Here is a 26,897-nt window from a genome sequence, read left to right as displayed (position 1 = left end):
CCACCGCGCCCGGCCCTTAAAAAAAAAAAAAATGGAGTGAGGGACAGGGATGAGCAACATGTATTAAGGTATTAAGGAAGATATTAAGAGTGGAGACAAGGTGGCCAGTTAGGAGGCCCTGGCCAGGTGAGAGATACACTGTGATCCAGAGACCTAGTAATGGAGATGTAGTGAACAGATTCAAGTATAGTTCAGAGGTAAAGATTTGGATAGCTTATACATGAAAGGAGTAAAAACACCTAGAGTTTTGTCCTGATCAACTAGGTGTTGTGTAACTGTGATGAGCAAAATTGGGGGGGAAGACGGGGAATCAAAAGAGTTATGCTCGAACAATAATAATGGTTTTTATTCATTGCCTGCTTACTATACGCCCGACGATTTACAGATTTTTTTTTCCCTGTTAAAATTCACAGAACTGCCAATAAGTGCTTTGCCTTAGTTTTGTTGATAAAGAAACTTAGGCTCAGAATTGGGAGGAGTCTCACCACTGAGAAGCGGTGGAAGCCGAATCCGAACTTAAGTCGGTCAGTCATCACTGTCGCCTTTCCGAGACTTATGGAGTTGCTTGGAGAACGTAAAATAAGAGTCCTAAGCAATGCGTCCGATGTACAGTTGTGGAATAACTGTCCCCGCTCATTCTGCCACAGTTCCCTCATTCTGCTCCCTCATTCCGCGCGTAGCTGGGTATGAATGAAATTCCAGACTTGAAACACAGAGAAAACTTCTCTCCCACAATTGGCTGGTGCTGGGGAGGAGCCTCCTGATTGGTGCAAAGTCCGAGGAAGTGGGCGAGCCGGTGGGGGGGGCGCGGATTTCGTGTACCTCAGGTGCCCTTACTCGGACCAGCCCCCTACCATTACGTAATTTTCTACGACTCGCGGTAGCTCGGGCAGAGCGGGTTCCTGCAGCGGCGCGACCCTCTGACGTCTCCTCTTCTAATTGGTCAAGAGCTGCGACTGTAGTTCTGAAGCCTAACTGGCTACCCGTGCCGCCTCGGAGGTGAAGTGTACTGCGCTGATTGGCTTTCAGGCGCCGGCCGCGTGTGATGTCCCGGGCAACGATTGGCTCTCGCCTACCGGGGGCTTCTCTCACCGGGACTTGGGACTCCCGGGAAGTGGACTGGCAGAGGAGGGGGCTAGCTAGCTGTCTCTGCGGACCAAGGCGGAGACCCCCCCGCCCCCCCGGTGTGAGGCGCCTCACAAGGCCGGGTGGGCTGGCGAGCCGACGCGGCGGCGGAGGAGGCTGTGAGGAGTGTGTGGGACAAGACCCGGGACAGAGGAACCATGGCTCCGCAGAACCTGAGCACCTTTTGCCTGTTGCTACTGTACCTCATCGGGGCCGTGATTGCCGGGTGAGGAATAGACACTCGCAGAGAGCAGGGCCCGGGGGTCAGCCTTTGCTAGGGGGTGGGAGGGGGTGGGGGAAGTGGCATTGCCAGACTGAGGGAGTGGAGAGGGGCGTCGCTGTGGGTTGGCGGGGTGGCGGAGGAAGGGGTAGTATGGGCCAGATTAGTGGGGTGAGAGGAGAACCGTGGGTGACACCAGTGAGAGGGCGTTAGGTCCAGAGAAGGTCTTTGGTAGAGCTAGATTTGCCCAGAGGAGTGGGAGTTGGATGCATTGCCAACGGCATTTGGGGGATGAGGGAAAGAAGGTGATTGTGAACTGAAGCAGTGTCACGTAGAGCTGGGGAAGAAAGAGGGATGCCTGACTGTAAGGAAAGGTAGTGACAGTGCCAGGCTGAGGTTGGGGGGATGGACGTTTGTTTGATCAAAGAGGTGGGTTGCTGTGCCCCGCTGAGCTGGAGAAGCGGACGATGCTCTATGCCAAGCCTGCGAAGAGCCATTGGGGGGCTGACATTAAAGTGGGTGGATGATGCCAGGCCGAGTTGGGACTGAAGGAAATTGGATGGGGAGGGGAACAAGAAGACTCTTTGGAGAGCCCTTGTACTTCCCAGCTTCTTGAGCTATTAGCTCGAGCTAGATAGCTCAAAGCTATCTTAAGTTGCTTCGTCTTTAACATTCTGGCAATGCTGCTGTTAGGACATTTATGTGGCATAATCTTTTTAAATTAGGAAAATCATTCTTTGAGAGTGTTATTTGACTTTTAGAAAAGTCAAAATCATTTGGAGCAAATGTAGAGAAAGGGGGAAGAGTTAATTTCATTATATGGTTATTGCCTAAAGATAACATGAGACCATAAAATAAGGAAGTGGTTTTCTTGACTGAAGGTGGTTCTGAAAGAAGATGCCACAGACGTTTTGAATAATCTAAAAAGAAGTATGTAGCCTCTTACTGTGATTACTTCAATATATGATTCATTACAAATTCTGGTGTTCTCTTTTTAGTCATTCTTTGTGTGTATATGTGTCACATAAACGTTCATTTTCGTACCTCTTTGCTCAGATACAAACCTAAATGTAGAGGAAAAATAAATCTTTTACTTTTAAAAATGTAACATGTAACTCTGATGAAGTATTCTTTCCCTCTGCTTCCCAGACGAGACTTCTATAAGATCTTGGGGGTGCCTCGAAGTGCCTCTATAAAGGATATTAAAAAGGCCTATAGGAAACTAGCCCTGCAGCTTCATCCCGACCGGAACCCTGATGATCCACAAGCCCAGGAGAAATTCCAGGATCTGGGTGCTGCTTATGAGGTGAGTCAGGAAAAGTGATAAAGAACAAATAAAATCTGTAGCTCTAGAAAAAACATACAATACAGAGAAATACTCTTTTCAGCTCACATGTATTTATTTAGAGACTGAGTCTCACTTTATTGCTTAGGCTGGAGTGCAGTGGTGCAATCTCTGCTCACTGCAACCTCCGCCTCCCCGGTTCAAGCACTTCTCCTGCCTCAGCCTCCCGAGTAGCTGGGATTACAGGTGCATGTCACCACGCCTGGCTAATTTTTGTATTTTTAGTAGAGACAGGGTTTCACTATGTTGTCCAGGCTGGTCTCGAACTCCTGACCTCAAGTGATCCGCCTGCCTCGGCCTCCCAAAGTGTTGGGATTACAGATGTGAGCTACCACGCCCAGCCCAGGTCACTTTTATTTAAAAGTAGATGGTAGATAAAAGTAAAAGTAGTACTTGATACTGTATTGTACTAGATATTACATTCATGTTAGTAGATACCATTTTCTGCCTTTTGATATTAATATTTATTTTAATAAGGAGAATAATACTGCAAAAGAATAAATGAAAGATTGGTAGATTAATAAGTAGATCAACTGATTGGTCTGTCAGTCAGTCAGTTTGGGAGCTAGAGCCAAAAATAAAAAGAAAGCCTTCATGAGAGTTGCAAACCTACGTGTTCATATGAACTAGACAAATAACATGCAGGGCAGGTATAAATTAAAACATGGCAGCGGATATTCTGCCTCCATGTTGGGAAGCAATAAGGATTGTTGAGGACTTTGACAAACTGAAGCCTTCTGGCCCCATTTCAAGGGAGCAGCTGTTACCTCAACCCTAGCCAGTTTTTGTCACACTAATGCAAACAGTATGTTCCTAGATGATTTAATTTTTCCAGAAAAGTTGAAAATCTAGACTTTTATGTAAGTTCTGCTTGTAAAAATGTTGGTAACTAATTCAGTTAAATTTCTTTTTTACGTAGATCAAACAAAGCTCAGTTTTAATTTGATTTTCCAACCTCTAATCTGGGGACCAAAACACTCTCCATTTGTATCATCTCATTTAACCTTCACTAGGACACCAGGAAATATATTAGAGCTAGGCATATTTTTATTCTCATTTTCTAAATGGACACAGAAAAAAATTAGTTGAACTAAAAGTCATAGAGCTAAAACTCCCGAATTTAAGTTTAAATTCTTATATATTGAGAAGGCTAAAAACAAATTGAAAAATATTTTAGGAAGACACAAACCTTGAAAGGAAGGAATCCCAAGATCTCTTAGATTAAAGAAACAATGGAACTGAAACAGTGAGTTATACCCAGGTGAACCCAAGAGCTGTTGGGGTCCTTTTTCTTTCAACACCTTATGGGATCCTATGGGACAGAAATTCTTTTTTTTTTTTTTTTTTTAAGACATAGTCCCGCTCTGTCTGCCAGGCTGGACTGCAGTGGCACAATCTCGGCTCACTGCAAGCTCCGCCTCCCGGGATTTACGCCATTCTCCTGCCTCAGCCTGCCTAGTAGCTGGAACTACAGGCATGCACCACCACACCCGGCTAATTTTTTGTATTTTTAGTAGAGACAGGGTTTCACCGTGTTAACCAGGATGGTCTCGATCTCCTGACCTCGTGATCCGACTGCTTCAGCCTCCCAGAGTGCTGGGATTATAGGCGTGAACCACTGTGCCTGGCCAAGGGACAGAAATTCTTAACCTGAGGCACATAAATAAACTTCAGAAGTCTCATGGCCCATCCTAAATTATATGTAATATTTTGTTTCTTGTTGATAATATGGATTCCGTATTTTGCACTGTATTTTCCATGAATAGTTCCCTTGTTTGCTAGGAACCCAATACTCAAAAACATTTTCTAGGGAAGCTGAATTTACCATGCTCTGTAAAGAATCTTCATGTTCTTTATCCATGACCTAGGCACACTATACAAAGGTCAATCATGAAATTATGGCTTATTTAACTATAACAACCCTTTTAGCCACTAGTTTAAATTTCTTTTTTCTTTTTATCATTCAAGCTTGATTGCCTTTAGTCTTAGGTAAATTAGTGTTCACAAATTAGAATCGGAGTACAGTTAGGAAGAATCTTTTGTGAATACAAATTTGTTTTCTCTACAGAGCTAGGATTACTGCTGGCATTTTAATTACTTGAGAATCTGTGTATTGGTTGGCCAATCAACTAAAAACCTTTTTTCTTTTAAAATAGTTTCCAAGACCATGGAATAAAATTGCATTCCTTGGTGGAAGAAAAGTGAGGAGGAAGTGAATGATAATAAATGACTTCACGAGTAGTTTTTAGGGGGTTATTACAGAAGCCTCTGATGTCTAAAAAGAAACTGACTTAAAACTAGTCTTTGGGGGTTTTGAAATGGTGTCTTTTAAAGTCTCAAATGCAGGGTTCATTTCTTTTCCAAGATCAGATCAGAGAAGTAGACTAAAAGTGAAAATATTGGAGATCCAGATAATAATAAGGGTTGTTTTTTTTTTTAAGTTAGCTGTGCCCATTTCTGCTTCCCCAAAATACCTATTTTCTAAAGATATTTGTGAAAACATTCTTTCCTTTCCCTTTTTCTATCATAGTGGCTTTAATCAAGTACTGTGGTCACTTCTGGAATAACCCATTTGCCTTCGCTTTTAAGAATGTTCACTCTCTTGTATACTCAATTTCTATTTATCCTTTCAAGGATATCTTAAATGTTAATACATTTTTTGCCATGACTCCTAACACCTCATTTGGGCCCTAAGCCAAAAGTGTGTCCTGTGTGAATATGCCTTTCTTTTAAGTCAACAAGCCCCATCTACTTTGAACCTCTCTTTTTCTGGGCCACCATGAGTATGGTTTTGAAATAACTGTCTCCTTCAGCCTCTTGTCTAAGTAGGAGTTTATAAATATCAAAGGAAGATTTTAAAGCCATTTAATTTTCACAAGTATATATGTGCATATATATCAGATTGCTCTAAATAAAAGAGAATTTTTGCATGTTGAAGACAAATTTTGAAAAGGATGGAAGCCTATTTTGTTGTTACATTCTTTAATATTATACAGAGAGGAAGCATATAGTCATGATTGTGTATGTAGTTCTCTGAAACTTAAAACTTCAAGAATTATTTCAAGCAATGAAATTGACCTTAAATAACCTTCATAGAGTATTTTCACTTATTATTCTCTCTACATTTCAAACTCAGAACATTACAAACTTAAACATATATATATCTGTGTGTGTGTGTGTATATATAGATATACACATATACATATACTGCATATACTCCCAGAGAAAATCCCACAGATAGAGGGCTATTTTGAACTGTTTCCCTGACTGCAGAGAACAAAAAGACTCCAGACAGCAAACAAAACAAAAACACCCCAAGAAACCAAACAAAACACAGTTAAACCAGTGGGCCAGGGCTCAGCCCACGATGCTCTGCAGGGAAAGGTAGTTACTGGTACCCATAAGGGAATATCAGCCCAAAGGCCAAGACAGCTGGATACCCGAGAAGGTCAATCATCTGCCCCGCAAAAGACAACAAACTGAATAACACATATATTTTAAGCAATTGTACTTTGCTTAAAAAAAGATAAGACCAGGAACTTAAAATAAGCATGATAATACTTAAGGAGGTAAGGCATTAGTAAAATGATATAGAGTAAGAAATAATGCAAGAATCAAGTAGAAATATTATGCATAAAAATATGAGTTGAAATTAAAACACAGCAGATGGGTTATTACTACTAGAATGGATATAGCTGAAGACTGAAGTAGTAAGCTAGGAGATCAAAATGAGGTACCTCCCAGAAGGAAGCAGTGAAAGATAAAGAAACATAATTTATTTTTCATATTTAAAAGAAAGTTAAGAGCAGATAGCTCCAGAAATAGTCCTGGATTGAGTTTCCTGAAATAAGGAGACATTTTCATTAGGTTAATCAGAGGATTGGATGGTAGCCACATACCAGGTTTTGAAGGCGGTGATTGTTCCTCAGGGGTTATGCTTTACACAGCTTGGATTTCTTAAAAGATAATCATTACGTGAACTACTTTAACTCAGTGACATTTAATTGTGGCTTAGAAATGCTGATATCATACACTTTATTTTTCGGTTCTCTTGTTTTCTTACTCCCATCTCTACTTCTCCAGCTTTAGAATTTGAGTCATTTAAGTATGTGTTTGCTTCATTCTATGTATCTACGTATACTCCCAGAACTTGTACTTTTGACTAAGAATAAGAGGTTTATAGGTACCTTCTCTCTCTTTTTGAGGGTAAGAGGGAGTGATCAAATGCACAAAATTGAATCAATTATAATCCTTGGTTCATGATACACTGATATCATTGTTTTATCACCCAGCTTAAGAACTAAGTAAAACATTACCATTACTTAATCTGCCTACATGCCACTTCCCTGTTCCATTACCCTGCCTCCCTTCACAGGTAACTACTGTATTGAATTATGTCTTTATTGTTCTTTTGCCTTTCTTATTTTATACATATATATATGTATAAAAGGCGGGCAGCATTCTTCCACAAGTGGATTTCTACATATACCAAAAAATGAAAAAAGGAGGAGGAAAAGATATCAGTGTAGACCTCTCTGGAGGGCCTGTCATTTGATTTCCTTGACTTGACAATCTCCTAATACATGCATCTGTGTGTGTGTGTGTGTGTGTGTGTGTGTGTGTGTGTGTGTGTGTTGGGTAGGGGGTGTTGTAGACCTGTGGGGCCAAGTTGTTTTGAAGCAGTGGAACTGAAACAGTGAGTTATACCCAGGTGAACCCAAGAGCTGTTGGGGTCCTTTCTTCTTTCAACACCTTCCGGGATCCTATGGGACAGAAATTCTGTGTGTGTGTGTGTGTGTGTATGTGTGTGTGTGTGTGTGTGTGTTGGGTAGGGGGTGTTGTAGACCTGTGGGGCCAAGTTGTTTTGAAGGCAGTATAGTAGTTAACAGCATAAGCACCAAAGTCAAACTGCATGGGAAGTAAACCTGAGGAATCCATCTTACCTCTTTCCTGTTACCACTCTGACCTTCACAGCTGCATTACTAATCTCAGGTATTATTTTTTAGTGACTAGGTGAGTTTTGACAACTTTAAATTAAAAACATGAATTGAGCAATGTGGAATGAACAATGCATCAAAGAATTTAGTCTTAGAGAAAATAACTTCGTAAATATGCCTTAATGCAGTACATAATGGAAACTACATTCTATTAGAATTTTAGACCCATTGTCAAAGTAAAAACAAACATAAATATGACTGTGCCTTAACTGGATATTACCAGCTCGTGATCTTTTCCTCCACTGGCTTTTATCCCCAGGTTCTGTCAGATAGTGAGAAACGGAAACAGTACGATACTTATGGTGAAGAAGGATTAAAAGATGGTCATCAGAGCTCCCATGGAGACATTTTTTCACAGTGAGTAATTCACCCATCTGCAACGTGTTAGTGTCTGAGAGAGGGTCACTTAGTGATTAAAGAATTCCTCTCATTCCCTAGTTCAGAAGCTTTTGATGAACGGTACAAGTTAGCTGATCCAAAGATCAATTATTGTCCTCCCTGTGGGAAGATAGTCTATTTTCACAAAGCTTCAGGAAAGATGGATGGCATTGAAAAGACATTCCATCTAGCCAACCGTATCAGTTAAATCAATGCTGACAATTCGCGGTGGGGACCTGTGTTGGAAATCAGTTCATCCTTGCCTACTTGCTATCTTGGAATCTGCAAACCACTTAATGAGCAAAATTATTGTTAGCAGAGACAGAAAAATTCCTACTCCCATACCCAGAACTGCCTCTCTCTCTCATCCTATCAACAAGTGAGGGTAATTATAATAACTAGCATTAGGGGAAGGAATTATGGTAGAGGACCTTTATCTCTTGCTTTCTGGGAGTGCTGGGTGGTTGGAATAATGAACACCTTTCCTCCTCACTCTTTGAACCTCTCTTTATTGAGCATTTGAATTTCCACATTCCCTGATGATTACATATACTAAGAGACCTTAATCTGGGGTTTCAGGTCTGAAATTATAAACAAAAAGATGTTTGAATCTGCATTTTTATGGGCAGAGTTCATTGTTTTCTTCAGATTCTCAAAGGGTTCTGTGAACCCTTCCCCAAAAGAAGTAAGAATCACTGTTGCATACAGTAGTTACCACCATTTAGTGCTTGGCTGGAGGGCCTGGGGTGGGGGAGTAGATTTTTAGGACCTGTAAAGATGTGTGAGTAACATGATTAGGACATCTTTTTCCCCCCCAGGATCAATTTGGCTGTCTGAAGTGATCCCTAGGGGATACCAGAAAGAGAAAAAGCTTCCCAGCCTACACCCTGTTCTCTCTCCTTGCCTTTATTTAAGATTCAGGGAATTCATTCACCTGAGTTGGTTGGTGGGAGAGGGAGTTATATAGTTATCATCATAGCTGTGCTAATATCTGAGTCTTCTTAATAACCCCAAAAATTAACATTAGATTAAACCACCTGTAGGATTGAAGGTCACCTTCTTTCTTGATCTCAAGTTACTCTTTCGTGACTTACAAAAATTAGTTTGGGTCTTATAGAGGCTAGAACTTCCTTCTCCTTAAGCACTAGGATTTTACTAAGGCTGGTGCTTTTTTAGCTTATTTAATTACATACTCAAGATTTTTGTGCAGAACAGTAGCTTCTTTCAACAAGTTCACTTCTAAAAAGCATGTAAAGGGAACAGTACATGTATTAAAATTACCAATAAAAATTTCTTAAACTAACCATTAAGTTTAGTATTACACAAGTTTATGTATACTGTACTCTTTCTCAGTAAGTCCACCATCTTCAGATTTTTCCCAATATTGAAAGATTATTATTTCATTGATTGGATCCAACATTGAATTCATTGGCATATTGTGTGTGTATGTACTGTACTATATGCATGGGCTATATTATATTAAAAAGTGAATATTTTTGTAGTAAGGGACCATATAGTTACAATATGGTTGATAGTATATAAATTGAAAATGATGTATGATGTATGACTCCATTGTATTAAAAAATACCTTGTAGTTTTGCACAATGCATTGGTAGAAACAATAGTTTATCAATGTAAAGAAAATGAGTTAATTGTGAAACATGGAGTCTTGATTTTTTTTCCTGATGATTTTGCACTTACCTTTAGCTTCTTTGGGGATTTTGGTTTCATGTTTGGAGGAACCCCTCGTCAGCAAGACAGAAATATTCCAAGAGGAAGTGATATTATTGTAGATCTAGAAGTCACTTTGGAAGAAGTATATGCAGGAAATTTTGTGGAAGTAAGTTCAAACAATATAGCTGTTCATATTGACTCCCAGAACTTGTACTTTTGACTAAGAATAAGAGGTTTATATGTACCTTCTCTCTCTTTTTGAGGGTAAGAGGGAGTGATCAAATGCCCAAAATTGAATTAATTATAATCCTTGGTTCATGATACACTGATGTCATTGTTTTATCACCCAGCTTAAGAACTAAGTAAAACATCACCATGACTTAATCTGCCTATATGCTACTTCCCTGTTCCATTACCCTGCCTCCCTTCAGAGGTAACTACTGTATTGAATTATGTCTTTATTGTTCTTTTGCCATTCTTATTTTATCATGTATATATGAATACCTGAATAATATATTGTTTATTATATTGTTTTTGATTTTTTAGAAATGGTATTTTATTCATGATTTCCTGAGACTGGTTATTTTTACTCACTATTGTGTTACTAGGATTCACCCGTGTTGCTTATTGCTATATTGTGATCATAATTTATTAATAGGCATTTTTGTTTCTTTCAGTTTTATTCAATTCCAAACAGTGCTTTTATGAACTTTTTAATCCATATATCCAGGTTCAGATAAACAAGAATATCTCTTGGGTGGATATGCTTGAGAGTAGAATTGCTGGGTAATATGAACCAATGTTCATTTTTACAAGCTAATACTGTATTGTTTTTGAAATTGATTGTCCTGACGCTTCTACGTGCAATTTATGAGATCCTGTAGATTCACTGCCTCACTAATACTTGGAATTATTAGACTTCTTAATTGTTGCCCATCAAATGGGTATAAAATATTATCTCATTATGGTCTTGTTTTACCTTTTTTTAAGTTACCAATTAGAATCAGCATCTCTTTCTGTGTTTATTGGCCATATTTGTTTCCTCTCTTGTGAAATGCCTTTTCATTCTTTTGCCTCTTTCTTACTGATTTCTAAGAGTACTTCACTCTTGCTGCTAATTCTTTGTTGGCTGTATGTAATGCAAATATAGCCTGTGTGTTTGTAACTTGTCTTTTCATTATGTTTAAGATTTATTTCAATTTTCAGCAAACAGAATTAATTAATTTTAATGTAATCAAATCTGTCAGTCTTTAATGGTTAGTTTTTGTGTCTTGTTAAAGAAATTCTTTTTTGTTCTAAAATAAGAAAGCAGCTGTGTGCAGTGGAGCACACTTGTAATCTCAGCTACTAAGGAGGCTGAGGTGGGAGGATCGCTTGAGGCCAGGAGTTTGAGGCTTTTGTGGCCTATGATTACATCTGTGAATAGCCACTGTACTCTAGCCTGGACAACATCACTGAAACTTATATCTGAAAAAAAATTTTTAAATAAGAAAGCTGTTCACCTATATTTTCTGCTAAAACTCTGGAATCTTTTAATATGAGGTTATTCATCTTTTTTAAATTCTGGAAAATATGTCTCATAATTTTTTTACAATTCTTTTATCACTTCTACTTCTGTCTGCTCTTAACTTTCTTTTAAATATGAAAAATTATGTTTCTTTATCCTTCACTGCTTCCTTCTGGGAGGTACCTCATTTTGATCTCCTAGCTTACTACTTCAGTCTTCAGCTATATCCATTCTAGTAATAACCCATCTGCTGTGTTTTAATTTCAACTCATATTTTTATGCATAATATTTCTACTTGATTCTTGCATTATTTCTTACTCTGTATCATTTTACTAATGCCTTACCTCCTTAAGTATTATCATGCTTATTTTAAGTTCCTGGTCTGTCTAATCTTTTTTTAAGCAAAGTACAATTGCTTAAAATATATGTGTTATTCGGTTTGTTGTCTTTTGCGGGGCAGATAATTGACCTTCTCGGGTATCCAGCTGTCATGGCCTTTGAGCTGATATTCCCTTATGGGTACCAGCAACTACCTTTCCCTGTAGAGCATCGTGGGTTGAGCCCTGGCCCACTGGTTTTAACTGTGTTTTGTTTGGTTTCTTGGGGTGTTTTTTGTTTTGTTTGCTGTCTGGAGTCTTTTTGTTCTCTGCAGTCAGGGGAAACAGTGCAAAACAGCCCTCTATCTGTGGGATTTTCTCATATATTCTATGTTGTAGTTACTGTTTCCTGGAATCCATGTTTTCTTGTAGTTTTTCCAGTATCCTGGAGGAGACAGCGGTAGCCTGTGCATATGTACCATTTTGACAAGAAGCTTATTCTTAGTTGTAGCTGCTTCTCTGAATAATTGAAAGGAGAGACGTAGACAATCACAGAAGATGCAACAGTAATACTGTTCAAGCTGTAGGAGAAAAGGGCATTAAAAATATTCATAAACCAGTGAGATTGTTTAGACGGGAGGAAAGAGGTGAGCCTAATTAGCGCCCATGTTCCCTTCCAAGCCTGTTCTGCAGTTGTCACTAATACACAGTAGACATCACTTTTTGCTGTTAGTGTGTTCCCGAACAAACTCTTTTTTAATCCAACTATTGTAAAGTCTGTAAATGGCTTTGCTGTTTCAATAACCCCATGTTAAATGCTTTTTTTCCTTTTTTTCAATCCTGCTCCTTCTGTATATAAATTATTTTTTAAAGAAAAAAAAATTACCTTGAGAAATAGGATAGCACAATAGTTAAGAAGCATGAACTTTGCAGCTAGACTGCCTAGTTTAGAATCCTGGCTCTGCCATGTATTAGTCATGTGGCCTTGGTCATGTTACTTAACCTTTCTATACTTCTGTTACCTCATCTGTAAAATGGGGATAATAACAGTACCCATCTCATACAGTTGTGAGGATTAAATGAATATGTAAAAGTGTTTGGCACATTGCTTGGCATGTAGTAAGTGCTATAAAGTGTTTGCTCTGATTACTGTTATTGTTGCTATAATTTACTCTGTTGACCTGGGCCTTTCATGTGTTGGTAGGCTTTAAGGGGTTTTTCTCCAAGCATTCATCATTTTGCTGCATGAGCACATACCTTGTGATTAGATGTTTGACTAATTAAACAGTCAAAACTAGGAATACATTTCTGCATATATATCAGTTTTACATTCTTAGAGGGATCAGAATGTTTGATTGCAGTCAAGTACAAAGAGATGGTCATTGTTTCTCTTCCTATGTGTTAAAGTATCTGAATGGAGATAGCTCCAGAAATAGTCCTAGATTGAGTTTCCTGAAATAAGGAGACATTTTCATTAGGTTAATCAGAGGATTGGATGGTAGCCACATACCAGGTTTTGAAGGCGGTGATTGTTCCTCAGGGGTTATGCTTTACACAGCTCGGATTTCTTAAAAGATAATCATTACGTGAACTACTTTAACTCAGTAGCATTTAATTGTGGCTTAGAAATGCTGATATCATACACTTTATTTTTCGGTTCTCTTGTTTTCTTACTCCCGTCTCTACTTCTCTAGCTTTAGAATTGGAGTCATTTAAGTATGTGTTTGCTTCATTCCTGTTTGGGGCCTGATTTGTACTCTTCAAAGAGTTTTGTCAGCTTTAGATTTCTGAGGAATAGATTGCCAGAGAAGGGGAAGTTTCAGTCCAGGCATATGTGCAGAGCCTTGATAGTTGAGGAAACAAAAGCCTATTTTACACAAGAGAGAAGCTGATGTTGTTTATGCGCTTCCTAGGTAGTTAGAAACAAACCTGTGGCAAGGCAGGCTCCTGGCAAACGGAAGTGCAATTGCCGGCAAGAGATGCGGACCACCCAGCTGGGCCCTGGGCGCTTCCAAATGACCCAGGAGGTGGTCTGCGATGAATGCCCTAATGTCAAGTAAGTGAAGCACCTTCTTTGTTCTACCAAGAAACACTTGTTAATTTCGTTTATCTAGTCAAACGCTAATGGTCCATACTAGATCCTTTTCTGTCCCCTCCCCACTGCCATGTTCTGCAAAAGGATAGAGCAAAAAAAATGTACATTTTTTTCTGAAGTATTTCTTATAAATATCTCCTTTTAAGTTTCTGAACTAACAAGCAGTGTCCTTTATTTCTGATATATTTTCAACAAGTATTAATGCTTCATTTTCTTCCTTCTTGTACTGTTAGAGCAGCCTTATATATTTATATAATGTATAGTAGCTTCACCCTGGATTTTAGCATATAGAAGATGTAAAAGATTATCAGATAGTTTTGTCAAGTAGAGGCACACTATAGTCTTCCAAGAGAAAGCTCTGATAAAATAGATAAAACTTTAATAATCTGATGTTTTGTTTATATTTTCATTATTTTTCTCCTCTTTCAATTCTCTTTACTTCAGACTAGTGAATGAAGAACGAACGCTGGAAGTAGAAATAGAGCCTGGGGTGAGAGACGGCATGGAGTACCCCTTTATTGGAGAAGGTGAAATATTGATATTTTATTTTTTTATTGTCATAACTTTCTGCTCTCTGCTTGTTTGTGAATACCTCTCATCCCTGCCTTGCTCCATCTTAATGTTCACATAGTAAATGCATATATAATTTCCAATACCCTTCAGCCAATTTTAGGATATACAAAGCTTTTTGTTTAACTGAAGCAGTAGCATTACCGTTTATCCTTTGAATGTCATGGCCAAAAGTTATTAGGAGGTAACCTAAGTTTCCTCAAAATTTAGGGTGTTCAGACCTTAATGAATTTTAACTCAGCAGTGAAAGAAGATATGTAACTCTAGTTGGCATTAATAAGATGTTCTCAGGACCTCACCTTTAGACTTAAGTTTAAAACTCTAAAAATAAAAAAAAAAAAGCTTTGAGACTTAGATTCAATAGACCAGTGAATCATTCTTGGTTTAGGAAATGGATCAAGTTATGTACTGCTGTATCTGAGGCAAAGGTGATGATTTCTAATAATCTGAAACTTGATAGAACCAGGCAGAGACACTGCCGTCACAGATTTGACAGATCAATGCCCAAAGTAGTAGATTAAAAAGAATTATCAGTTGCCAAATAGATTTGTGGTATTCAACTTGTATGATTTACAGTATGCTGTAATCTGCTCTGACTAGGTGAGCCTCATGTGGATGGGGAGCCTGGAGATTTACGGTTCCGAATCAAAGTTGTCAAGTAAGTAATCTAATTTTAGAGGTCTTCTTAGATGAGTCAGATTATAGAGGTGTGGGTGGCCACCAGAGCAGTTAGAGACTTTTTTCTCTGTTTCTTACCCTTATTACCCTAAACGATGATTTGTAACTCCTCTACAAGGCTGAAAGCTTGGGGTTGGGCCCTAGGATTGAGCCCCAGTTATTTATTTACTTAGGACTTACAAATGCAAAAGATGTTGAAAGGAAAGAATTGATAAGTAAGGAGTTATAAAAGAAAAACAAACAAGATAGGGAGTCAAAGCTGAGATTTTTTAGCTGAAGAACTATGGCACCATACAAGAATAGGAGACTTTGCCATAGAAAGAACTTTCTACGTGATATGCAGCTTCTGTGAAGAGAGAGCTTTTCTTTTGTGAGCTTCTCTTCAGCATGAAGTGCTGCTTAGACAATTTTGCCTGGGACTCTGGCTTTCTTGATTAGTATTTCTCTCTTGTTAGCGCTTTGGAAACCAGTAATATCTCTGCATCTATAAGGAGTCATCAAAACAGGGTTCCCACCAGAATATGGAGAAATAGCTGCCCACTGTCTGGGACTTTTCCTTCCTGCACTCTTTAATCTCAGTGTTGTTTTCCCCAGCTTCTTTGCCTACCTTGTCTTTATCATCACTTCTTAGAGAAACTGGAACGTGTGTTGTTTCCTGAATAAACCTGACACCTTCCTTGTCTTTGCCAGAATTCCTTCTCACTCTATTTCCCCTTCCTTCCACCCATTTTATCTGCATTTCTACAGCCAACTTAGTTTTGTGAGCCAGCTCAGGAAACTTCTATAAACCCATTTCTGAAGATGATCTCCGCAGAAACTTTCTTTCTCTCTTTTCCATAATCTAATGGTTATAGTTTTACTTATACTCTGGCTTTTGCTGATGGCGTGTTCCTTAACAGTAGCATTTAATAAGACTTAAACAACTTTATATTCTCAATTAATACTACACACAAAAGTATGTCTAAGAAATATTTATAGTTTGAAAGAGTGGTGTTCATCTTTTTCCAAGATTTTTCTAACAGCTCTTTGAACTTAAAGTGGAAATTAATGATTTTTTACCTATTCTGTTTTTAGGCACCCAATATTTGAAAGGAGAGGAGATGATTTGTACACAAATGTGACAATCTCATTAGTTGAGTCACTGGTTGGCTTTGAGATGGATATTACTCACTTGGATGGTCACAAGGTAAACAAACCAATTTACTTGTTCTCCATCCTTTTGAAGCCTTTATGTGGGTAGTTTTGAGATGTATCAGCTGTTTCAGTCATTGAGAACCAGAGGGACTCCTTTCTCAGTCGGATTCTCCATCTGTACTTACTCTGCTGCTGAGCATCCTGCAATAACAGTGCCAGACCTTTCAGCTACTCAGAATGGATTGCACAGCCTTTGACAGTCTTGTCCTTATAGTTTCTATTGATGAAAACCTTTCTTTGTTTACTTGTTTTTGTGTTTGATTTTTCTTCTTTAATAAAATCCTTTGTTCTTGACTGACATTGCCCTAATGATATTTCCTTTGCTCCTTCGTTCTTTCTTTTTGCTGAGCTGTGACATTAGCTTTGTGTACCAGTGCTCACTAGAAGCTGTGTGATGTACTTCAGATGTCCCGCTCCTGCTGCAGTGCATTCCCTTTTGTTTTCTAGGTACATATTTCCCGGGATAAGATTACCAGGCCAGGAGCGAAGCTATGGAAGAAAGGGGAAGGGCTCCCCAACTTTGACAACAATAATATCAAGGGCTCTTTGATAATCACTTTTGATGTGGATTTTCCAAAAGAACAGTTAACAGAGGAAGCAAGAGAAGGTATGGCATATGAGTGAGAGTGTGTGTGTGTGTGTGTGTCTGTGTGTGTGTGTGTGTGATGAGAAAAGGGTGGCAATAGAAGCAGAACTCTCCAGTGACATGAGACATCAAGACATCAATCATTAATGCTAGTAGAACACTAACATAGGAATGAACTCATCTTACTTTGTAAAGGCGATATATTAAAAATCCTACATCTTTGTGTTACAAAAGTCTGTGTAAGCTGTGCTTTGAAACCTAGGGAGTGATAGAGTATGTGGGAATGAAATAGAATCCCTTAAAACAAATGAGCTGGACCACTCCGTAAAAGGGAAGATGAGGTAGACAATAGAAAGATTAGAAGCTTATGGTTGCATGTCTAGGATGACTGGTTGAGAAGAGGGCCCCACTGGGGGTCCTAAATAGTAAGAGAAAGGAGAGCAATGAAGGAGGTAAAAACTAAAAAGAGGATACAGAAGAAGGAATGGGAGACTTAGCTGAAGAGTTTTCTTTCCCTTTTGATTGCCTCTTCTCATTCCTCATTTTGCAGAGCTTTGTGGGACATGTATGTGGTATGTGGGCCTAAAAGAGACAAGGGATCATCCTGGAAACGTATGTGCATGTGTGGGATTACCTACATGTGATTATGTTGGAGATTGGTAGTTATTTAATTCACATCCATGTTTGTCATAAGGCCTTTTATGAGCCTTTTCTTGAAATATGCTCTTTAAACACCAGGAAAGTAACATTTTTTTGTTAATGGAGTTATTTGTTCATTCATTCTTCAGGTATCAAACAGCTACTGAAACAAGGGTCAGTGCAGAAGGTATACAATGGACTGCAAGGATATTAACAGTGAATAAAATTGGACTTTGTTTAAAATAAGTGAATCGGCGATATTTATTATCTACAAGGTTTTTTTGTGTGTGTTTTTGTTTTTATTTTCAATATGCAAGTTTGGCTTAATTTTTTTTGTCTAATGATCATCATGAAATGAATAAGAGGGCTTAAGAAATTGTCCATTTGCATTCAGAAAAGAATGACCAGCAAAAGGTTTACTAATACCTCTCCCTTTGGGGATTTAATGTCTGGTGCTGCCGCCTGAGTTTCAAGAATTAAAGCTGCAAGAGGACTCCAGGAGCAAAAGAAACACAACATAGAGGGTTGGGGTTGTTAGCAATTTCATTCAAAATGCCAACTGGAGAAGTCTGTTTTTAAATACATTTTGTTGTTATTTTTTTCATGACTCCTGTTTCTTCTGTGAGCTATTTGGGTTGTCCTCCCATCAAGCAAGATGGATGCACAAGCATGCAAAAGAGTGATATAGATTCAGTCCCCATGCCCAATTACATACACAGCATCTGCTAGAAAGGAGCTTGGAAGAAACTGGTTGATTGGGGTCCATGAATGAAGGTTACACAAAGATCTAATTGTCCCTGAGGAAGTATATTTTCTCTCATTTAATTTGGGAATAATAATCTGGTATGGACACTTTACTGTTTAGGAAGCACCTTTCATGTACATAATTTCAGTTGACCTCATGGTTAGAAAGCCTTTGGTTTGTTTAGGAACAGGGACTACCACTGGTTCTAGAAAAGGAATTTAGAGTTGCAAATTATGTTTGCTCTTCTCATGGCACCTAATTCAGATGCTCTGTGATAAGTACATTTGACTTTTGCATCTCCCTCATTTTCATATGTATAGTCACATCACACTCCTTCTCGTGTACTTTGGACTTTTTTGGTCTCTGCGAGTGAGTATTTCAATTCATTGTGTGCAGAGCTGCCTTCTAGACATCAGCATAGTTCCAGCAGCATCCCTGCCTTTGGCTATACATATCTTAGAAATCACCAGGCGCGGTGGCTTACACCTATAATCCCAGCACTTTGGGAGGCTGAGGCGGGCGGATCATGAGATCAGGAGTTCAAGATCAGCCTGGCCAACATGGTGAAACCCTGTCTCTACTAAAAATACATAAATTAGCCAGACGTGGTGGTGGGTGCCTGCAATTCCAGCTACTCAGGAGGCTGATGCAGGAGAATTGCTTGAACCCGGGAGGTGGAGGTTCCAGTGAGCCAAGATTGTGCCACTGCACTCCAGCTTGGGCGACAGAGCAAGACTGTCTCTAAAAAAACAAAAAAAAATCAAGTGAAACCACATAAATATGTATGTAAATTTAGTGGGCTTTTTGTACCTATAAGATTCATTACGTACTGAATTGCCTCTAGTTGAGCATTTCTTAGGAGTCATCGTCATTTCCTTTATATATCTTAGCCCAGGCAAAATCTTGATCATTATTTGCACTTATTAATCCCCATTTTTCCAAGATGTATGCAAGGGTCAGTCATGATACTAAGAGCTAGAGCTACTAGTCTTGTTGAGAAAGACCCCATAGGGATAATGTGTTTCCTGCAAAGAAGAATTTTAATGGGGCTTTGTCACTTCTTATCCATTGTCTAGATTGTCATGATTTAATGAGTTAAGAATATTCTTTCATTATTGGACTCAACTTCAGGTAGCTTTAAGTGCTTTATCTGAGGCACATTGTATTTTGGAAAGATATATATTAAAGTTCCATCAATTTTCTTAAGAAGGTAAAATAAACACTATAGAGGAAGGATGCTAGGTAATTAATGTGGAAGAACAGATAATAGTGTCTTCAGTTCTGCAAGGAAAAAAGCCATTCCAGGGAGCTATATAATGAGACTGAAAGGATGCTTGGCCTGGAATCAGACTTAACCGCTATGACACTGAGGAAGCCTGTTAACCTCAGTTTTCTCTGCAAAATGGAGACAATGAAGGGTGATATTTTTGTGCTTGGTCTTTTATGCATCTTAAACATCTTTTTGGGCTATTCAGAGATTTATTCACTTACACATACTTCTGCCTCTTATCTGCATTCACTATTGGTTAGGTGCTGGATTGCCAAATCCTAGACGGATGTTAGTGCTCAGAAATCACTGAAAAGGGAACAGGATATGGAAACTTAAAACCTGTCTGAAAAGTTCCATCAGGTGTTACTAGAAACAGGAATGGAAAGATAATTTTATTCTATTCCTTGAAAAAAAGCTGCTATTGGCTCCAGTAGCAACCTTTACCGTGAACAAAAGATATCCAAGGACTCTGAAAGATAAGCAAGAGAAGAAGACACCAAGTGGTAAGTGTTCACTTTTTAAAATTCTAGTATTTTAGTCACTGAAATTGCCCCAGGACTCACAGTGAAGGGTTGGACACAGGTCACAGGCAGTGGGCACCTATACAGCTTCCATCATGATTTTAGATGTCAAAGAGCCCTGACCCTTTCTTATTCCATTAAGAGAAATAAAATATTTCTGAGTAGTATAACTTTAAGCACAGTTCCTCTAATAATGCAGCCAGCCTGAGAATGACATAATTTGGGGGCAGTCTCATAACACTGTGTGTCAGTGAAAACCCTCTAGAGCTGCATAGTCCAATCTGGTAGCCACATGTGGCAATTGAGTACTTGAAATGTGGCTCATCCAAACAGAGGTGCTATGAAGCATAAAATACACACTGGATTTTGAAGACTTAGTATTAAAAAAATGTAAAATGTCTCAATTTTATATTGATTACATGTTTAAATGATAGTATTTTGAATATAATTGGTGAAATAAAATAGATATTAAAAACAAGATATATTATTAAAATTCACCTGACCTTTTTTTTTCACTTTTTAGAATTTGGCTAATAGGAAATTTTAATTAATTACATATGTAGTTCACATTATATTTCTGTGGATTACACTGCTCTAAAGAGTATCGCCCAGCCTGCGCCAGGTCACTCAACAGAAGTTGACTAGTACTTTGGGATAAAGGGCCTCATATTCACTCCTATTCAGTTACCTCCCCCCAGCTCAGTCAGCCCAGTTGTCCAGTCTGTTACCATGTTTTGGGATCTTCCAATTCAGTCATTCAGTATGAGCCTCTCCACCTGATGTTATCTGTGCATTGTATTGACTGAGACATAAGATTTCCATCTAAACAGTGAATAAAAGCTCTAGCCAAAGAATTGAAGCCAACTGTTAGTTAGATTTTTGCCACTGAAAGCCTGCTCCAGATTGACAATCATCTGAACATCAGGGTAAAGTCATATCAACCTCCATAAAAATAACTGATTTTGCATCTAGCCATATTTCTTTTATCTTGTCCACACAGGTATGCTGAGAGACCTTGTTGAAATCCAGTTAGACAACTGCCTGTTAGGAAATTAGGTGTGTCTGATATGACTTACTCTTTGTGGACCCATACTGGGGCCTAGGGATCTTCACTTTCACATTTAGGTGATTTTCTCAGTATTCTGGAATTGTCTCCAGAAGACAGGATTTCCTTCAAAGAAAGTGTTTCTTATAATCAATCACCTCTTCCCTCTTGGGCTTCCATTTCCTCTTACTGATGTTCACTCTACCCTTTTATGTTGAAAACATCATTTTTTGACAGGATATAGAAACAAAACGGGAGGTTTTATATACCATAGTGGTTATCAGGTACATGCTCTAGAATCACACTGATCAGATTCAAATTCCACTTCTACCATTTACTAGTTGTGCCTTAATTTCTCCCTCTGTAAAATGGTGATAATAATAGTACATGTTTCATAGAGTTGTTGGTTGATTTGACATTTACAACTGTAATGCCTCTCTTGGGACAGGCAATAAAGAACGAGTTAATAATATATGTTGCACAACTGAGGTTTGGGAGGCTTAGGATTTTTTAAAATTTTCCTTCCATCTGCAATGCATGATGTTCGTGTGAAGGTGGCGCTAAAATAATGTGAGAGCTATCGGCTCTGGAGCCCCAGACCTTTTTTTTTGGAAAGCCATTTTCTAGCTATTGCCACTAAAAATCAGGATATTAAGTAAAACAATAATAATGATAATTTTCAACACAAACTCAATAATGCATTTAATGACCCTCCTCTCTTAGCCTCCCTTAATTCTAATGTAGGCAAGGCAGATTCCACACAGTCTGGATTTTGATTTGGAGCCTGATTCTGCCAAATAATAATAATAATAAATTAAGGAATAGTTCCTGACAATTAGTAACAGTTATGGAAGCCACTGCAAGGGGCCAAACTAGGTGATTAAGAACAAGGCCAAGCGCGGTGGCTCACGCCTGTAATCCCAACACTTTGGAAGGCCGAGGTGGGTGGATCACCTGAAGTCAGGAGTTCAAGACCAGCCTGGCCAACATGGTGAAACCCTGTCTCTACTAAAAACACAGTAATTAGCCAGGCTTGGTGGCACGTTCCTGTAGTCTCATATTCGGGAGGCTGAGGCAGAAGAATCACTTGAACCCAGGAGACAGAGGTTGCAGTGGGCCAAGATTGCGCCACCACTGCACTCCAGCCTGGGTAACAGACCGAGACTCCGTCTCAAAAAAAAAAAAAAAAGATCATATAATTAAGTCTTCTATGTTTTCTACCAGTTAGGTAACATTAAACTAGAACAGGAAATGTGATGATGTTTTCAGCAAGGTGTTTGATGATTCATCTTGTGGTATCCCCTGGGGATACCACATAGTTGGATTCATAACTCACTAATTACTGTTGAACGTACTGTTGATTAATGGATCAATGTCAATCTGGAAAGGAGAGAAGAGAGTCTTTGCTGGCACAAAACCAAGCTATGTTTTCAGTCCTGATCTGTTTAATAGTTTTGTCAGTGAGCATTTCAGAAAGAGAGCTTAAAACACCAGGTGCCTACTGTGTGTAAGTCACAGAGTTTTCACAGCTCTTATATGTTTGTCATTGCAAAAAGCCCTAGGAGGGGGCAGGACACATTAAAACTGACCAGATAAACTTTTGGCTGTTGTACAACGTTTCAAGTGGGAAAAAGCAACTTAACCTCTAGGAACAGGGTTGGGGTGGACCAGCTTCTTCAACAGCATTGAGAGGGAAGCATGATTTGACAGTAATGCTATCACGGTGTCATTTGAATTGATGTTTCCCAACAATCACAAGGGGTCTTGCACTAAATTTTGTGGGCAGAGTAACTGTAACAATATAGAGACAGTTGAATAAAAAGTATAACCACTAGGGCCATTATAAAAAGCTGTAAGTCTTCAAATTATGAGTTAAATGCCTCTGTGTTTTCTGGTAAAGAAATGTTGACATTGGTGAGAGCAAGGATCTTCCTCTAATTCTTCTCAGCAACTGGTATAGAAGAAAAGCAAGGGTCTCACAAGAAGCAAGGTGAGAGCCTAATGATAACCTAAGGGTGATGTCCCAGTTACTCCTGCCATGTAACACATTATCCTAGCATTTACTGGCTTAACGCAGCAACATTTGTTTTTTTCTCACAAATCGGCAATATGAGCTAGACTGATGGAGACAACTCCTTTGCTTTACTTGGTGTCAGCTGGGACAACAGCTTGAAGGCTGGGTCTGGAGTCATTTCTACTCACATGTCTGGCAGTTAATTCTGGGAGGTGGGAGGACTCAAGCAGCTGGGGACTGGAAATGGGGAGGCTCCTCATGAATCTTTGTCTCTGTGTGGTTTCTGCAGCATGGTGGCTATACATAGCTGGACTTCGTACATCTTGGCTCAGGGCCCCCAAGGCACATTTCCCAAAAGGAGGTGGAAACAGGTAGAAGCTTATTTCTTCTTATGACTTAGCCTCATAAGTCATGCAGCATCCTTTCCACCGCATTTTCATTCATGGAGGCAGCCACGAAGGCTCACCCCTCGTCCTGGGGAGGGGAATTAGACTTGACCTTTCAATAAAAGAATCTTTAAGGTTTGAAGGGTATGTAGATCTGCAAATATTGCTGTGGCCATTTTTGGAAAATATAGTTTGCCCCAGGTGATCAAATGAGACAGCCATACAATTAGCAGCTGAGACTGTGGAACATCAGAACAGCCATGGAGGGGCCACATAGTGCTCACAATAGGCAAGTGAATTCAAAAAGAATGAGGTGACCATCTGCAAGTCCATGAGTACCAACCCCTATCCCTGCCATCAAGGAAGGAAAGCATTCTGGCAGCTGGAGTTTCAGGGATGAGATCTGAGTAAATGTCACACCATTCTGGCCCCTAGGATTATCCTTTTCTCTGCTGGGGGGCCTGGTAAATGTGGATTACACATCTGTGATATTAATGAGAACATGAGAGATGCTGATCAAAGCTATGGACACTCAACACTGAGAGGAATGTCAAATGACAGATCTGGTTTCTCACTATAGCTGCCAACACCTCTCAGATCCCAGTTCCAGAAAAAGAGGACAACTATCTGTTTTTAAACCTAATAGTACGAGAAGAGTCCTTCAAGTCAATTGTATCTTCTACTACTCTACAGGACTCAACATAATCATCACTGAATCCATTTCTTCTGATTGCCAGGCACTGTGCTAGGTGCTGGGATATATAAGAGAGCTTTTTAACACAAATGCACACACCTAATTAGCCAGCACGCAAGACTAACAAAGGATGAATCATTGGCCAGTAAGAAATCTTAAATATGTTAGTTAAATATGGAAAGCTGAGTTCATTTACCACAGAAGGAGCACTTACAATTAAATTATGACAGTGGCTGGGCGCGATGGCTCACGCCTGTAATCCTAGCGCTTTGGGAAGCCCAGGCGGGCAGATCATGAGGTCAGGAGTTCGAGACCAGCCCGACCAACATGGTGAAACCCCATCTCTACTAAAAATACAAAAATTAGCTGGGCATGGTGGTGCACGCCTGTAATCCCAGCTACTCAGGAGGCTGAGGCAGGGGAATCACTTGAGCCCAGGAGGCGGAGGTTGCAGTGAACCAAGATCACAAGATCGCGCCACCACACTTCAGCCTGGGTGAGAAAGCAAGACTCCGTCTCAAAAAAAAAAAAAAAAAAATGACAGTAAAACACATTCCAATAGTCTATCCAATAAGCAGAGAAGGAGGCCACACTCTGCATTGCCTGCATTATCCATCCCAGGATTTGTGCCCTGGGCCTCACGAGCCCAATCTGCTGCTGAGCAAGTGGTTAAAGCGTGTTCCCTTCGTGCGTGGCCATTGCCCTTGTAGGGGCATTTTGAAGACATGGAAGAAGACCTTCACTGCTAGAGATCTGGCAGAAAGTTACAGCACTTGGTATGACCTGCTGCCTTTCCCCACCAGCACTGAGGTAACCAGATCATCTCTGTTTGCCTGGTACTTTTTCTGTTTTAGCACTGAAAGTCCCATATCCCAGAAACTTCTCAGTCCCAGGCAAACCTGGACAGTTGATCCTTCTAAGCCCCAGCGTGAAAGGTGCTGCTTGCACGGAAGCCCCTGCAGCTCACGTCATTCAAAACTGTTATGAGCAAGTGCAGAGTGGTGGCTGAAGGCACAGGAGAGGCTAGAGCCAGGCTGAGTTCTGAGACTGTCCGATGTCACAGACTGGCACACACTGAAAACAACATTCTACATTGCACATTGATGCAGGGGACGGGGAGAAAATAATTTTCTTTGGTACAAGTTGTATATGCACCCTCTTGCTTTATATTAAAGATAAATAAGGGCCGGGCGCGGTGGCTCAAGCCTGTAATCCCAGCACTTTGGGAGGCCGAGACGGGCGGATCACGAGGTCAGGAGATCGAGACCATCCTGGCTAACACGGTGAAACTCCGTCTCTACTAAAAATACAAAAAACTAGCCGGGCGAGGTGGCGGGCGCCTGTAGTCCCAGCTACTCCGGAGGCTGAGGCAGGAGAATGGCGTAAACCCGGGAGGCGGAACTTGCAGTGAGCTGAGATCCGGCCACTGCACTCTAGCCCGGGCGACAGAGCAAGACTCCGTCTCAAAAAAAAAAAAAAAAGATAAATAAATTATTACATGTACTATGTGATAAAAACATAAGCATAATTAGAATTCGCTTTCATTTCAGTTGTCCATTTATTTTAATGAATAATGTTAAACACTTATACATACTAAGAAGATAGGCTACTTAACATGGTTATGGGCTTAGAGGCCTCTGGGGGAAAAATACATATATTATATATTTATAAATAAATATAATATATAAAATATAAATATATAATATAAAATTTATAATATAATGCATAATATAAAAATTTTATATTATATATAAAAATAAATATATTATATATATATATATTTTTTTTTTTTTGACAGAATCTCACTCTGTCACCCAGGCTGGACTGCAGTGACACAGTCATGGTTCACTGCATCCTTGACCTCCTGAGCTCAAGCCATCCACCCATCTCAGCCTCTCAAGCAGCTGGGACCACAGGTGCATGCCACCATACCTGACTAATTTTCATATTTTTGTAGAGATGAGGTTGAAAATATCTTTAAAATTGTCTTTTTCTAATGGTATGTTGGCAAAATTCTCCCACTTTTGTTTGCTGTATTCCTTTAAAAATTTATTATTTTAAAAATGCTGCTTATTAATTTTTTTATCTAGAGATGGGGATCTCACTATGTTGCCCAGGCTGGTATTGAACTCCTGGGCTGAGGTGATCCTCCCACCTTGGCCTCCCAAAGGGCTGGGATTACAGGCAGGAGCCACCATGCTCAGCCAGTTTACTCTATTATTTTTAAAATTTTTGTTTGTCTCTTTTTGTTTGTTGTGCAGTTATTAATTTTATGAATCTCCTTAAGGTAAATTTTTTTTTACCTTAAGGGATTTTTACAATCTAGATAATAAAATATATTAGTTGTTTGACATAAACAGTGATATTTCAGATTTTTGGCTGACTTGGACTCCTGACAGCTGGCAACAGCCTACCGGCTGTTCTGAGAGTCCCTGTCACAGTCTTAGCTTGATGGCACAGCTTGCTTGCAAAAACCCTCAAGAAGGAAAGCCCAGAACCAGCAGAGAACACTTTTTGTTTTTTTGAGACCTAGTCTCACTCTGTCGCCCAGGCTGGGGCGCAGTGGCGCGATCTCTGCTCACTGCAAGCTCCGCCTCCCGAGTTCACGCCATTCTCCTGCCTCAGCCTCCCGAGTAGCTGGGACTACAGGCTCCCGCCACCACGCCCGGCTAATTTTCTTTTGTATTTTTCAGTAGAGACGGAGTTTCACCGTGTTAACCAGGATGGTCTCGATCTCCTGACCTCGTGATCCGCCCGCCTCAGCCTCCCATAATGCTGGGATTACAGGCGTGAGCCACCGCGCCCATCTGCAAAGAACATTTTTTAAAAATGTTCTTCTGTTTCCATGAGAGGGCACTGAATGCTGTGTAAAAGGATGGAGCCGGTGCATTCTATCA

The 26,897-nt window shown here is 39.7% G+C and overlaps 1 protein-coding gene across 1 annotated transcript; it reads left to right on the top strand.

The window, feature by feature from the left end:
* Positions 1-1,062: 1,062 nt before the first annotated feature.
* DNAJB11 (DnaJ heat shock protein family (Hsp40) member B11) lies at positions 1,063-17,932 on the top strand. The gene is made up of 10 exons (XM_023187641.1): positions 1,063-1,351; positions 2,495-2,651; positions 7,947-8,044; positions 9,773-9,905; positions 13,477-13,619; positions 14,103-14,185; positions 14,829-14,886; positions 15,981-16,092; positions 16,548-16,707; positions 17,475-17,932. Exons 1-10 carry the CDS (start codon positions 1,284-1,286, stop codon positions 17,537-17,539), a joined length of 1,077 nt encoding a protein of 358 aa, XP_023043409.1. The 5' UTR covers positions 1,063-1,283; the 3' UTR covers positions 17,540-17,932.
* The last annotated feature ends 8,965 nt before the right edge of the window (positions 17,933-26,897 follow it).

Source organism: Piliocolobus tephrosceles, chromosome 2 (genome assembly GCF_002776525.5).
Source record: "Piliocolobus tephrosceles isolate RC106 chromosome 2, ASM277652v3, whole genome shotgun sequence".
Classification (NCBI taxonomy): domain Eukaryota; kingdom Metazoa; phylum Chordata; class Mammalia; order Primates; family Cercopithecidae; genus Piliocolobus; species Piliocolobus tephrosceles.
The sequence above is the reverse complement of the archived record's forward strand: the minus strand, read 5'-3'. Positions and strand labels throughout refer to the sequence as shown.